Below are 14,522 nucleotides of genomic sequence, written 5' to 3' on the forward strand. Positions count from 1 at the left end.
TTACTCTTTTTTGTACAAAAATTGAAACAACAAAAGAAATCTGCATTACTGTTTCTGTCCTACAGCTGAAGATCTCTCTAAACATCATGTTTACCAGTAGATGTCTCTGGCGACATTGTAGCAAGCAGTGTTGCCAAAACCGTATTTTTTAACAAATATAAACTCTCTTTCACCCCACTAAACATATAAAAAATTAAAATGATCACTAAAAGTGTAGTTAGTTTTCACTGCAACACTGGACAACGTCACCGTTTAGAGCTTAACTAACTAAAAAAGGAATATCACACTTAAATGAACCGTGAAGTATAAATGCGACAACACTGTCCATTGTTATGCTATGCTCAAGGGAATAAAACCGCAAATAAAAGCTATATTTTCAGCTAGAATTGTAAAAGCGCAAAAAAGCAACCTTGCAATGCATTTTAACTTGATTTGCTAATTAACGTGCGTTAAATTTACACATCCGACAGCTTATTGGTAGTAAAACGTTTATCGAATCTTATCTTTTCTAAAAATAAAATTCTACGCTTATTTATACAGTCCGCATCTACCGATTCCGGCTACAAGGATTTTCTTTGTTTTATAGTCTGTTTAGTACTGTCGGTGAACAAAGTGGGTAGTCAGTAACAATATCTGGTTGGAACAGCAATAAAGTGTTCAAACATGAGCAGCGAAAATGGGTAAATATACAAAGTCCATAATAACATTTGGTTTATATATGATCATATTTGTATTTATCTTTACTTTAGATGTTTGCAGATTTGTGCAAAAATGTATTGTTTTTGCTTTTCTGTGTTTTTACACCTATTTGAACAAATTATTGATACTCTAGATACTAGAGCTATCTTTATCTGAATCTGTATCTGTATATAAACACTTTTGTGGAAACCATAAAAACACCATAAATAATTCCAAAAAAAGGTTTGATTAACCTACAAACTGCATAATAAAACACTAGGGATTTAAGGGTTCTAAAATTGTATTGATCATTGTATAAAGCAGTATAAAGTGAAATAGTATTATTTAGTTGAAGATAAATTTGGTAGGTGGCGTCGCTAATATGTATATGCCGCCGCCTTAAATGTTTGTTATATCTGATAAAACTTGTACGTTTTGTTGATTTATGATTGTTGCTCGGTTAGTAACTAACATACATAGTAAGAGTGGAATAAATAAGAACTTTCGTTTATTTGTTCATTGATAAACTAGGATTTCTGGATTTCGACTAAGTACATAATTCCCATGATATAAATTGTATTAGTGTTTTAGTGTTTGCTCAGAATTAAATCAGCCAATAACCTATTTTGATTTAATATATCTATCTCATTTACACTTACACTTGTATTGATATACAACATATATTTTTAAATTGTTCTTGTTCAGGTGGTGGCTGAATAAGATACCTTTCTGTATGTATTGGTTATATACAGGTACATTTGAAAGATATGCATGGGCTATGTAAAAGATACCACTATATAGTTCATCAGATATATGATTTTTTTTAGAAATACATACAAAACTTTTATTGCTTTACCTGTATTGATGACTTTCCTTCTTTAACTTTCAGAAGTAAAGAAAAAAGATAAACATGTAAGGTGTTAAACGAACTGCAAAACTGATTGTTGATGGGTATCTGAACTTTTCAAAATTTTATTGGTTTTTACTCTAAATTTTCTGATCAATTATAAATTATCATACGGCAACTTTTTTTTACAACTTATTCCCTCTAAAAAGTGTATAAACTTAAATAATAATAATACCGTATATGATGACAATTAAATTTTATAACAACAATTTATAAAATCTTCATTTTTAGGCCACCAAAAACCGATCTAAGGGCGGAAAAGACCCTTGAAAGCTCCGACTACGACTCCATAATTTTGGTAGTGTCACCCAATCAGAAAATTACTTCTTCTGTCCTCTCAAACGCTGTAACAGCTGCTTTGGAACTGGATTCGGCGCTTGAAACTGAAATAGCAGTACTGCCAATAGAACTACCTGCTAAACGTTTAGTCTACTCACCAACAGGCACCGAAAACCAGAAATTGTATATTGTTAGTTGATGATATAAATGATAAAAATAGGTCCAATTGATCCTGACTATGACGATGTGCGCATTTTTCATAAAGCTGCATCGGCTGGCGTAAAGCGAGCTTTGAAAGCTGGAAGCAAACAACCTTTGTTGGTGCTATTTGGTGAGGAATTCAAAAATGGGAAATTGGTCACCATTTTAGGAGCTCTGGATGTTTTATATACGGTAAGAGTTGCACCAAAACTTAACTTAAATAATTATTCTTGGCTTGTAGCCACTACAAGTTAGGGAACATGATCCTAGAACAGCCAAAAAAGTGAACTATCTGGGTGTATGGACAGTAGATTACTCAGAAACTGAAAAATTAGTTCAACTAGCCAATGTCTTGGAAACAGGACGAAGGGTAGCTTGTGATATTGGTGGTGCTGATCCTGAAAGGTATACCGTAATACTACAACCATTAAAACCACTCCAATAAATCGTTTTTAAAAGGATGGCTCCTCCTAAAGTGGAAGACTACGTTAAAAGCTTGTTCAAAGGTACTTCTATAAAGCTGGACGTTATTAGCGACATTCAACAAATTACCAAAGGATATCCGTTGTTTGAAGCGGTAAATAGAGCAGCAAGTTCTCAGGAAAGGCATAAAGGACGAATTATTTTTTTGGAATATCAACCACCAGAGGACACGAAAGAAACGTTATTTTTGGTAGGAAAAGGTAATGGAAAAATTTACTAAAAGTTTGCTTCTATAAAAAAAAGTTTAAATAATTGATAAAACTTGCCTACAATCTGAAATATCTTCTCACTTAGACTCGAACATAGAACAATTATTGTAATTTGTAATTATAGGACATGTTTACACCCACAGAATTGTTCTTGTCTGGTTTATCTCAATAGTAACAACTACGCCACCTAGAGAGAAAGTCTAATAATAAACAGTCATTCTGCAGACTTACCAGATATTTTCCACAGGTGGCGTGATTAGTATCAAAACTTTTTTAAAAAACCAATACAATCAGTGTAAATCATATTAAATGTTTTTTTTGTAGGTCCATGAACAGAAATTGGACAGTCGTGACGTGTATCTGTTTATTTTGAGCATATTTCAATCTGTCATAAACTAGGATACCATGAAAATCTTCTTCATGAAGCTATAAAATGACAAAACTCTCTTAAAACTAATACAATCTGCTAAAATTGGCATAAAATTAGATAGAGCGTCTCTGATAGAGCTAAATGAGCAGGATTTTTGACACATGTGATATGAAGCTATTTTCCTTGAAGCTAGATCCATATGTCAAAATGCTGAAGCTACAAAAGTAACCAAAAAATATTGCTCTGGCACGCTTTTGGGGAAATTATATCATTTAAAAGTTAACAACTCTGAAGGCGTCAAACTAGATTAGCTAAACTAGGAAGAGTATGATTAGTGTTCATTACTTACTCTCTTCGTTAGATTAGAAGAATCTAACTTTTGCCTTGTTGCTGTCTGGATAAACTTGCATCAATAATATATGGAACGTTTTGAAGGTTTTGATCCTAGTTTGTCTTATGTAATACAATATTTTGTTGTAGGAGTAACATATGACACTGGTGGTGCTGACGTTAAAGTTGGAGGACACATGCTGGGCATGTCTAGAGACAAATGTGGGGCAGCAGCGGTTATAGGTTTTATGGAAGTAGTCAACTTACTACAACCTAAAAACATTAGAGTTGTAGCAGGAGTGGGTATAGTAAGGTACGTTTACCTTTTACCCCTAAAATTAGCCCCTAATCTGTTTCTGTTGATTCATATCTATAGAAATAGCATTGGATCAAACAGTTATGTGGCAGATGAAGTCATCACTGCCAGATCAGGTGCTAGGGTGAGAGTTATTAACACGGATGCTGAAGGCAGAATGATAATGGCTGATATTTTGTGCAGGGTAAGGTATTGTTGTATTATTCTGTCTGTTCACCGTGAAATAGATCCGACACCCTAATGATATATTGCATACTTTTAGAATACTTAATCAAATACGCCGTTTTAAATGTCACGTAAACCCGGGAATTGCAAATTACATGTAAACAACGGTAATTAAACAATTAGCGACCCTTTTTTTTTAATGGAATAGTTTTGCACTAGATTTACCGGATCGTTGTTCCATATAATTGGTTTGTCGCTTAAATAGGCCATTGCCAGCTAAGTGTATTCTGAGAATTAAACAAAACACACCCCATGGTCAATAAGAATTTTTGTAATTTTCTATAATTGATTCTCCAACTGAAATCCAATCTCTGAATATATAACACACAGTAAATCTTATTAAAACGAATCTGCATTTGCTACGGCTTGCCTCAATATTACAGCACTAACTCATTATAACGTCAGCTAGATGAAGTAATATTACCGTAATAAATAATAGATAAATGCCAGAAAAAATAAAAAAATCTGCAAAACGTTATTAATGGACGATGCCGTGACATTGCAGTATGACAATCGTTTACTTTCAAATAAGTCTGTTCGGTAAAAAAAGCCATAAAATTCTTATTAATACGCCTTCCTAAACAAGCAAAACTACCGTTTCTGCATAGAAAAAAACCTGATTTAATTCACGTACCTGTTATTTATCCTGTATTTTTATATTTTTCCCGGTAAATGTCACACGTGATTCCGATCTTCGCATTATGTAATAGAAACGTGAATTGCAATACCACTTATTTGTGTCTGTTCGCTTCGATTTAATTATCATATTCATTACTACAGTCTTCTATACTCGGTAATATAGCATAGTCTAGCGAGTCCGTGTATGTGCATTAAGCTATTTTTAACAGCTATAGATTTATCTAAATTGAAGTTATTTGTAAATAAAAGACGCAAGTAAAAACTAATAAAGCGTCCTTGTTTTATGACATTACAGTCCGTGATAACTTCAGTTAATTGCTTGTCCGAGTTTATTACTTACATATATGTTAGATAATAATCAATCAGCTTGCCGCAAAAAGGCAATAATTAATGCCCTGAAATATATGATTATTCTGTCTCATTTAAAAGAAAACACTCAGTGGCTTGCTATATTGAAAGTAACAAAAATGGTTAGTGTTACTTTTTTTAGTACTCAATATGACGTTACAGACTACCAGATAAAAAAGTTGGATGTTTCTTATTTGTTTTTAAAGACAGTAACTATAGGACTGTATTTCCATTAGGAATTATACAGGGTGTTACCAACGAGTAGGAGACTATCCAAAAATATCAACAATATTAACACTCATCAGTTTTCCAGTGAGAGAAGTTAAAGTAAACATTGTCAATCCAAAATTTCCGCCACTAGTTTATATGTATACAATTAATCGATTTACACTAAAAAAAACTGCGATTTCTAGAAAACTGATCCTGCAAAAGTTACAGGAGTTTGTCAAACAATTCTGGAGATATTTGCGAAAAACAATATTATTTTTTTCGTGTATCTTGAAAAAGAAGCATTTAAGAGAGTATGTTTAGAAGAACTTTTTCGCATATTTTTAGTTGTATTATCTCACAGTTTGTGACGCCAATTCAGGAACACCCTGTATAGCTATATCTGACCTAAAGTAGATTTTTTTATTATGAGGTCTTAGGGCACGTGTGAAATTCTTGAACATAAAAAGTATAGTATATTGTATTATTTACTCATAGAAGCATCCAAGCTATTATACAAAACTTAGTTTCGGCTTGTAAATTTTACATTCGGTTAAAATGCTTTTTTTAATGTTAGTTTCCACAATAACCAATAACTTCAAATTGAATTTTCTTCACAGTCGCATAACTTTACCTAAAGTTACCTAAAATTATTGTTCTTAAAATATACAGGATGTTTCATAATATATGCCCAAGATATTAACCTTCCCTCATGACACTCACATGATGCATTTTAGAGATACTGTTTTTTTGTCAACTTTAACACTCTGCATGTTTAAAATGCACCCTTTTAGAAAATAAGTAAAACGATTTTTTTACATAATTTTGGACGAGCTACTGTATTATCCTGAAGTACTGCACATAGTTTATGATACACTCTGTATACACGTATATTTTTCACAAAAGTGATAAAGTGGTTATAGTCTTGAATGAATAGAATTTTCATTCAAGACTATAACCACTTTACCACTTTGAATTTTATAGTTAAACGGTGATGATTCTGACATTTTTAAGACAAAAAAGTAGTTGAAACCATTTTCTACGAGAATATCTATTTTTCGTTTTTCTTCCCTTTTCGCTGTCTTTTAATTACAATAAAATTATTATGATTCAAAAGCAAAACATTTGCAATTAAAGTTAATATTCTAATATGTTATAGTTAAAAGCACGCACATTGCACGGACATGCTCTTAGAAGAACTAATAATCCATGTAAAAATAGCATACCTATCACGTTAAATGGAAGGTGCACTTTTTTCTAAACAGCTTAGACAGTTAGTAATCCTCTCCCACCACCAAAAGCATAAATTAAAACTAACGGATTATTTTTTCTGCGCGAATGCAAAGAAGTTTAAAATAAACATATAAATGCATTGATATTTGCGTCTGAAAATTCTGCCTACACCGCCTAGTCAATATGATTGTGTTTTGACACGTGACTTTCTGATATACAGAACAATAAATTCTCATCTACATGAATAAGCATTAGGAGTTATATTCGAGAAAATTGTTTTATGACGTGTTAAAGGAGGTTAATAGCATGCATAAATTTCCAGCGGTTACTAATTATTGTTTGTGCGTTTTAAATACGACGGTTGTATTATTCTGTCTTATTTTATTTTAATGTAGTCAAGATGTTTGTTAACAGTTAGGAGAAAGTCTCGTAAAATCAACACTTTTTTAAGTTCTACGCTGTCAAAATGTTATCTACCTGGACTTAAGGCAAAGACATGTGCATTGGCAAAATAAAATCAGCGACACTTCCTTAAAAAGGGTCTGATTGATACAGGTGAACATGAACCCCTATAATAAACATATTACAGCTGTTCAAAAAGCGATCCTCCGGCACACGTCTCGCACGTGGTACCCGCGATACCACTCAAGACAGGCTAGTTGCACCCTTTCATGTTTTCGATATGCCGGAATTAACTATAACGGCACTAGTCTGCGTATTGGCGTCATGTGGGGCGGTCTTTTGTGTTAAAAATCACATACTACCAGCCCTTTCAGATATTGGCAGATGATGAATCCTCAAGCTGAAAGGAGAGAGTGAATGAAAAGGGTTTTTGGCAGAAGCAAAAAAGCTTCCGCCTTTTTTTTTCTAAGATCTAATGAAAGGTGGTTGATATAGTCAAGATGTTTCTTATCTTCAATATGGTGGTAAAAAAATAGTATATTGTGTAACAGGGAGTTCGGAAATGGAGAGTTTTCTGGAAAAGTCTGGAAACGATAACATTAACTGGCCACCAAGTTATAGCATTTGATGCGCATTTTCTAGCAAACTAACCATCTCTTTACAGACAGGAAATGATAGTTTGTAGTTACAAATTAGGTTGGAATCGTATATATTATTGGAAATCTATAAATTTGCACTGCTTAATAAGCTTTTGGTATCAAATAACTAATTCTGAACAATAACGTAATTTGAGCGGAACAAATTTTTTGTAAGGAAGTGTGTAATGAACTTGTCGATATACTTCATTGCCCCCATTTCCTTCTTTAAATACAAACTGAGTTGACTTCAAAGGGTTAATGGAATAATATTAGAAAATTACAATTTTTGACCGTGTATTAGCCATATGGTACATTTTTTGCCACTTAACCGCCCGTTGCCATATCGGATGGCATTTTTCTGACACGCGTCCGTAAATTGATGAAGGTTCGTTTATTCAAACCTCTGTTTGCATTTTTTTGTCTACTCAAAGGACTGACCCTTATTAATATGAAGCTATTTTTTGCAGTTTAAAGAACTGGCGTTAAGTGCAGTCAATCCTCATTTATTCACCATAGCAACACTGACTGGACACGCTTGTTTGACCGTTGGTCTCGGATATTCTATAGGTGAGTACAATGCATAAAAAGTGATCCTTAATACAAAATTTTCCGTGTAATTCTTCAGTCAGTAACTGTTTAAATTGCACGACAGGCTCTAACCTATGTGTGTCTTTAGTCAAAATTAGCTTCAGCAAGCAGAACCGCTATCTGTCCCCATTTCCACTGAAATAATTACCTCGCTACACCGTAAAATAACACTATGGACATTCCTGCAAACAGACTTAGATAACGGCTAATCACGTAGTTTTTCCTTTGATTAGAATTACTTTTAAAACCACTAACGTTTTTACAGTAAGGTTTATCGTTCTTACAACAAACGGAACTAACTTTTTAGTGGCAAATGGATGATGAAGTTTTTTTGCGCACATTATTAATCAACGTTGGTAAAGAAAGACTTCTTTCTTAGTCTCCAACCGACTAATGTATTTATTTATACGCAGCTATCTGATAAATTAAGAGTTCTTGAGACGCTGATCATTCACTACCATAGAGATAAACATATTTCAAACGAGTGTGAGTTGTCACGTTTAGATGCGGAACTAAGTGAATGTACGACCAGCATTTTGCAATAATTCGGTCAGAACGTCCACCTTTAGAAATAACTGTCACAAGTTAGATTTTATTGTCAATGGCAGTACAAGAATTACAGATAGGAACTGGAGTTTGCCAATACAAAGTGATTTAACACCAGTAACAACATTAATATAGTTTTCTTAAGAACGTAGGGAAAATTCTACTATCGAAAGCATTTACATGGAACAAGAAAGATGTTGCTTGACCTGTGAATTATTTTCTACTGTAATTGATACAAATATGATAATGATGACATGATGATAGTATGGGAATCTTCTCCAACTAATGAAGAGTCAAGAACTTCGGTTCTACTGCTTATATTCTGGTTTTTCAATTTTGTCTCTTTTTTGACTATTTTAGCAATGTTGACAATTTGCTCAAAGTTAATTTTAAACACGTTTGTATAAAAATTAGTCAGTTTTTTAGAAATTGTATATCTTACAGACTCTACGTATTAAAATCTTTTCTTTGTGTTCTTATTTAAACTCTGTAGGATTTCTGGATCTGAATTGATATCATCTCTTTTTTCTGGTTTCAAATATATGTACTTTATTGCTTATTGGTTACTTTTCAATTTTTTTTGTTTAAAAGACACTGCCTACTATACTAGAAAGCCTAGAAGGTGTCTGTCAAAAATTCCAATATGGCGGAAATAGTGGTGACAGTTTGCGTTTGTTTGTATTGTGGAAATTGAGTTCTTTGAGGATTAGATGCATTTTTACGGTTTAAAATCAAAACTTGAGGTTAGTTGCGTAAGTTATTTTTGTTTGCTGCCGTTCATAAGTTTTCCAAGCCACATTGTAACAGCAACTCAGGAAAAAGCCCAACCGTGTCAGTTTTTTACTTTACAAAAAAACCGGATCTAACTCAACAGTGGTTAAACACTTTGAAGTTTGAATTTTACTCCAACACTATACTCAATGGTAGATACAAGTGCGTTCTAGTACAGTAAACTTAATAGGTACTTGTTACATGCACAGGTATGTGAGTTACATTTTAAAGCATCCTTCATTGTGAGAGCAACAAAAATAATTTTGAATGAATGTTCTTGGTAATAACATAAGAACCGTTTACCAGTTCTGCTTACCTAGTTTCAAATTTTTCCAGATTTTCTTGTATTAAACTAGTTTGCTGTGTGTTGTACTTTCCAGAACAAATTTGTTTAGGCTGGACTTAATTGTCTATAAAAAGCTCTATCTATACATATCTGGATCAGGAATGAACCTTTGATTTTCACTCACAACTTGCAATCAATTATACGAAATAGTAAAAAAAAACATATTTCTTACTACATCTGAATAGGTTTGTGTATAAAACGAAAACCGCTAACGCCGCCATTCAAAGTGACATTTTAGGCTTTCTAGTATAGAGGGCGGTGGTTAAGAAAGTTGCAAAAGTTGATAATGTAAAATACATGTCACGTTACTTTGACAATAAAGGCTATAAAGGCAATACTGTAAAGGCTATTTTACACATAAAAACAAGCTTAAACCGTAAAAACATACTAAACCAAATTTAGACAGTTGTGGAAGAAGAAATCGTAAGAGTAACGTCACGTGATGTTGATAATCCAATTCTGAGCTTGCAAAACTGTAAAAGCCAGTTGACAATTGTCAAAAACAGTCACGTGACTTTTAAAATAGAGTTTGAACATTGAAAATTTGCTAAATGAAGTTTAGACAGTTGTGCAAACGGAATTGTGAGAGTTACGTCAGGTGACGTTGATAATGCAATTTTGAGTTTGCAACACTGTAAAGGCCAGTTGACATCTGTCAAAAAATATTAAGGAAAATATAAAGAATCACCTTGTATACCATAGATGTCACAATGCAATAATTATACGCTTTCCTAATTTAGTGTCTGTTAAATAATAGTTGGATACGTGTTTGTTCAATAAACATTTTACACCGATTTCATCAATAAAGATACGCATTGTACCGTTATGAAAATTAACATGACTAATAGTAATATCTTTGTTATTATGGTTGTAAGTACGTTAAAGGAAAACAATGTTAACCGGTATATCACAATCACTTTTGGTGTTGCTTGATGATATACTAGTTGTGTCAGTGGTGGTAACAAACCTTCAGCTACCATAATGATTTTTTTGCAATTAATTGACAAATTAACGTTGTTACGCCACTGTAATGGCATAATCCTATTGTTGGTCATTATGCGAGAGGTTCGTGATTGTAATTTTTGGCCGAGATGGCCGAGAAATTGGCTTTGGAGAAAGACGTGTCCCGTTAGTTGACCCGTTAATATTGAAGGCGTGCTCTTTCTTTCAAATAATGCCTATATACAGATTGCTTTTTTCACTTCCCGGTAATCTTGATGATGTTGCACACCCAAAATTCACAGTTATTCCGTTGTCCTAAATGCATTTAGTTACGATGCAGGAAACGATCGAAGATATTGGAATATAATGATGAAGAGTCACGTATACAAGCGAGTTGTTCTTTCCCAGTCCTTTCGATTGGCACAAATTCTAGTGTTACATAGTTACCAACCAAACAACTATTATTTATTACGCATTCAATTAACAAGCTATTAATTGTTTGCGACTAAGCCTTATTTAGTAATCGAAAAACAATGGAAAATCCAGTTCTGCATCTAAACTGGAAAAATAATTAGTTATTTTACGAATTATAAAATATTATCATTAAACTCTCAGGTCGAACTTTTACAGTGACCATTTAAGCAACGTTAAAAAAATCTGCAGTAAATGTTGAACTGTTAATCACCCCTATTAATTACTCCCAACACATGAAAATTCATAAGTCTAAGTTCCCACAAATAAGAAATCTCCACTTAATTGGATTTCTTTTATTAGTCGTTGATAATGGACCGGCATATAAAACAGGCCACTCGAGGAGGCTTCAACAGGCCTCTGAAGAGATTGGCGATCCGTTTGAGATTTCCACTCTAAAAAAGGAAGATATCACCGCTCATAAAGGAGTTGCAGAGGGTGACGATGTCATACAAGGACAATCCAAACCTTCAACCCAATCGATGAGAGGACATCAAGGTAAGAGATTATGATTTTAGTTGTTAATTCGAGTTGGCATCTAGTTGCAATTAATTAAGAACTTGTATAGAAAATAAAACAAAAAGCTTCGTTATGTAACCGCATGTTTTTGATAACTTTTGTGCGATTTTTACTAGTGTATAGTGTGATTTCAAAACTAGGAATTACATACGGTATGTATGTGTACAACTAGTTAACCTAATTTTGCATTTATGCATTGAATATTGCCCAGACAACCCAACTACTATTTTTATTTAGGTCCTGCAGCTTTCCTTCTGCTATCCTCAGGGCTAGACAAATACGGCAGTGGAAGTTCAACTCCCATCAAATACAGTCATTTGGATATAGCTGCATCCGCAGGAGATTTGCCAGATCCTGCAACCGGCTCTCCTGTTTTTGCCTTGGCTCACACGTATATCCTGTCATAATTATGATATTTCTTTTCTCTAGTTAAGTTCTAAAATAAATATTTTTACTAAGGAAACTTGTGTTTTATTGATTCATCTAGTTTAAGTAGTTATCAAGTTCACTTTTAAGTTTTTACTTTTAGGTCCAGTGGCTTTCCTGTTGTTGGCTTCTGGATTAGACAAACACGGTACAGGAAGTTCACTGCCAATCAAATACAGTCATATGGACATTGCTGGATCATCGGGTTGTTTCCCCACATCAATAACTGGTGCACCTATGCTAGCTTTGGCAGGGTCATATGTTTTATAAAACTTCTATTAATGTTTTTTTGCATTGTTATTGATTTTGTATCCAGCACAAAGTGTGGCCGACAGTTAACAATAAAACAAAGACCCAAAGACGTACGTGCATCCTTTAGTTAGTCTTAAAATTAGTATTACATACTGCCATACTGCCAATAAACGGTCAAGCTTTATATGCAAGTGATGTCCTGTTGCTAGGAAAGCAGAGTCCTAGCATAAATATACACTTTCATTGCGGAATGCAAACATTATGCACTTGATGCAAGCTAATCAGAATGGGTGTGCCTTCTTTTGTATATATTTTTAATAAAGGTATATAGGTTATCCGGTATTTTATTTATACCTTTTGGATTACTTGAATTTGTCCGCGGTCAAGCACGACTCTGGTCGCTTAAATCATTGCCAGTGAACCCTTGAAATTTTAAATCGTTACTAACGGATTTCTGACCCAATTACAGAGTCACTTGGAAGACGTAGCCTTTTCCGTAAAATGGTCATTTGTCACTGTTTAAGTTGCGTGCCGGCTTATGTAATATACCGTTCTCTGATTGACCTCAATATGGGCCACTCTTGAAACGTTAATCGATTCGGTCTTGTTTTTATTGTACCATCGTCAAGCCCATTCAAAATATTTCCTGATCAAGCTGCCACTTAAACCACTACCACGCTTCTGCATGCATTTACACACCTCCGGCACGTAGCCCTGACATTGTCTCCTGCTGATCAATATGCACAGGAACGGACTTATTTCCACTGATTCTGTGACTGTAATTTAAGGAAAAAAGTAGAAAATCAGTTCGTACTTTGTGTAACACAAGTTATTATGCAGCTACAACTAATATGGAAATCATTTTTAATTGAAACGCAACAACTTTGTTATCCACAGTACACAGATACTAAGGATTGGAGGGCGTTTGTGTGGAAATAATAAACTTGACATATTTAGATTGTGATTCAAAATTATTTGTATAATATTATTGTAAAACTATATTTCACAAACCCGGTCCTGATTTATTTCAACTTGTACTATTTTCTATTCGTTGTTCATATGAAACTAATAATTCTTATCTGATTTTATGGCGACAAACAGAGGATATAATATAATATAATAATTGCTGTATTGTATTCTAATTTCTGATTTACTATTATTTTGATACTCATAAATTAAGTAACATCATTAATTACCACATTGACGTTAAAAATATCTTTTAGAAGTTGAAGAAAACAGTGCCGTATTAGAAAATTAGTATGATTAAAGTGCAAGTTTGAATTAGTTTAGTACATTTTTCTAGAAGTTGTTGTAACTCACATTTTTTTTAACTCGTTAAACTATTTTTTTTTTAAGTTTTAGTGATGTAATTTACTATTGTAATATTTTTAAAAGTCTTACCAGCAAATATTAATTTTAAGAAAAATTCTTGGTTTTAACAGTGCTCCAGTTTTGTTTTGTCTTGTGGATGAGATGTATGTATATTTAGAGTTTCTTCGAGTTCCAGGGCATTTTAAATGACAAGCAAAATAAAACTTGTTTTTATTATTGGTCACTTAGGACCGGTACTTTTACTTAACTTAACTTTCTCAATAATTTCTATTAAATTGTCAGAATTGACCAAAGTTGCATTTGGTATAAAATTATTCTGAAGTACCGGCCCTTAGTCAAAAAAAAAATAAAGGATTTTATATTATTTTAAAAGCCGCAATAAAGACAAATCGACAAAACAGAATTTATTACCTACTGAAAAAATTATATAAATCATAAGGCGTAAAAATAGGTAGGTTACGCAAACAACTACCATAAAAATTCAGTGATAAAGGACACAAACCATTGGTATCATAAAATGGTTATAAAAGCCGGTCCTGTGGCTGTGAATTTCAATTTCTGTTCACGTATTTGACCCGACTATAAAAAACCCACGAAGAATTACAGATTAGTTTGAAAACAGTCAAACTACTCACACATTTTACTTTCTCCGTATGATTTTACGGACGATCTTCACACCGGAAAATGTTACGTGTGGGTGTTAAAAAAAATACACTTTTTCCACAGTGATTAACATGGAACCGCAACAATTTAATCCCAGTTAGTCCGTTCTCTCAGAAACCAGAAGAAACATGATTCATGAATTCAAAAGTTCAAGGCATAGATAAACAAGTTATATACAGAGAGCGACAAATTACTTGAAAA

At 33.3% G+C, this 14,522-nt stretch overlaps 1 protein-coding gene across 2 annotated transcripts; it reads left to right on the plus strand.

Moving 5' to 3' along the window:
• The first annotated feature begins 392 nt into the window (after positions 1-392).
• Dip-B (Dipeptidase B) lies at positions 393-12,661 on the plus strand. Of its 2 annotated transcripts, none has more exons than XM_081977106.1 (10): positions 393-680; positions 1,817-2,028; positions 2,085-2,257; positions 2,307-2,470; positions 2,525-2,748; positions 3,608-3,770; positions 3,834-3,957; positions 7,933-8,032; positions 11,433-11,627; positions 12,178-12,661. In XM_081977106.1, the coding sequence occupies exons 1-10, from the start codon at positions 664-666 to the stop codon at positions 12,342-12,344; spliced, it is 1,539 nt and encodes a 512-aa protein (XP_081833232.1). In that variant the 5' UTR covers positions 393-663; the 3' UTR covers positions 12,345-12,661. The 2 variants fall into 2 exon arrangements, with proteins under 2 accessions (XP_081833232.1, XP_081833231.1); XM_081977105.1 differs by lacking the exon at positions 12,178-12,661 and adding an exon at positions 11,886-12,111 and having other exon boundaries at positions 394-680.
• Positions 12,662-14,522: the final 1,861 nt, after the last annotated feature.

The sequence above is a fragment of the Ips typographus genome, linkage group LG4, assembly GCF_016097725.1.
Source record: "Ips typographus isolate SLU linkage group LG4, UJ_Ityp_2.0, whole genome shotgun sequence".
Lineage (NCBI taxonomy): Eukaryota > Metazoa > Arthropoda > Insecta > Coleoptera > Curculionidae > Ips > Ips typographus.

Coding starts and splice junctions, on each gene's coding strand:
- Dip-B (XM_081977105.1), top strand. Junction 2,029..2,084: donor TTTAGTCTACTCACCAACAG/GCACCGAAAACC, acceptor TGATAAAAATAG/GTCCAATTGATCCTGACTAT. Junction 11,628..11,885: donor ATCGATGAGAGGACATCAAG/GTAAGAGATTAT, acceptor ATTTTTATTTAG/GTCCTGCAGCTTTCCTTCTG.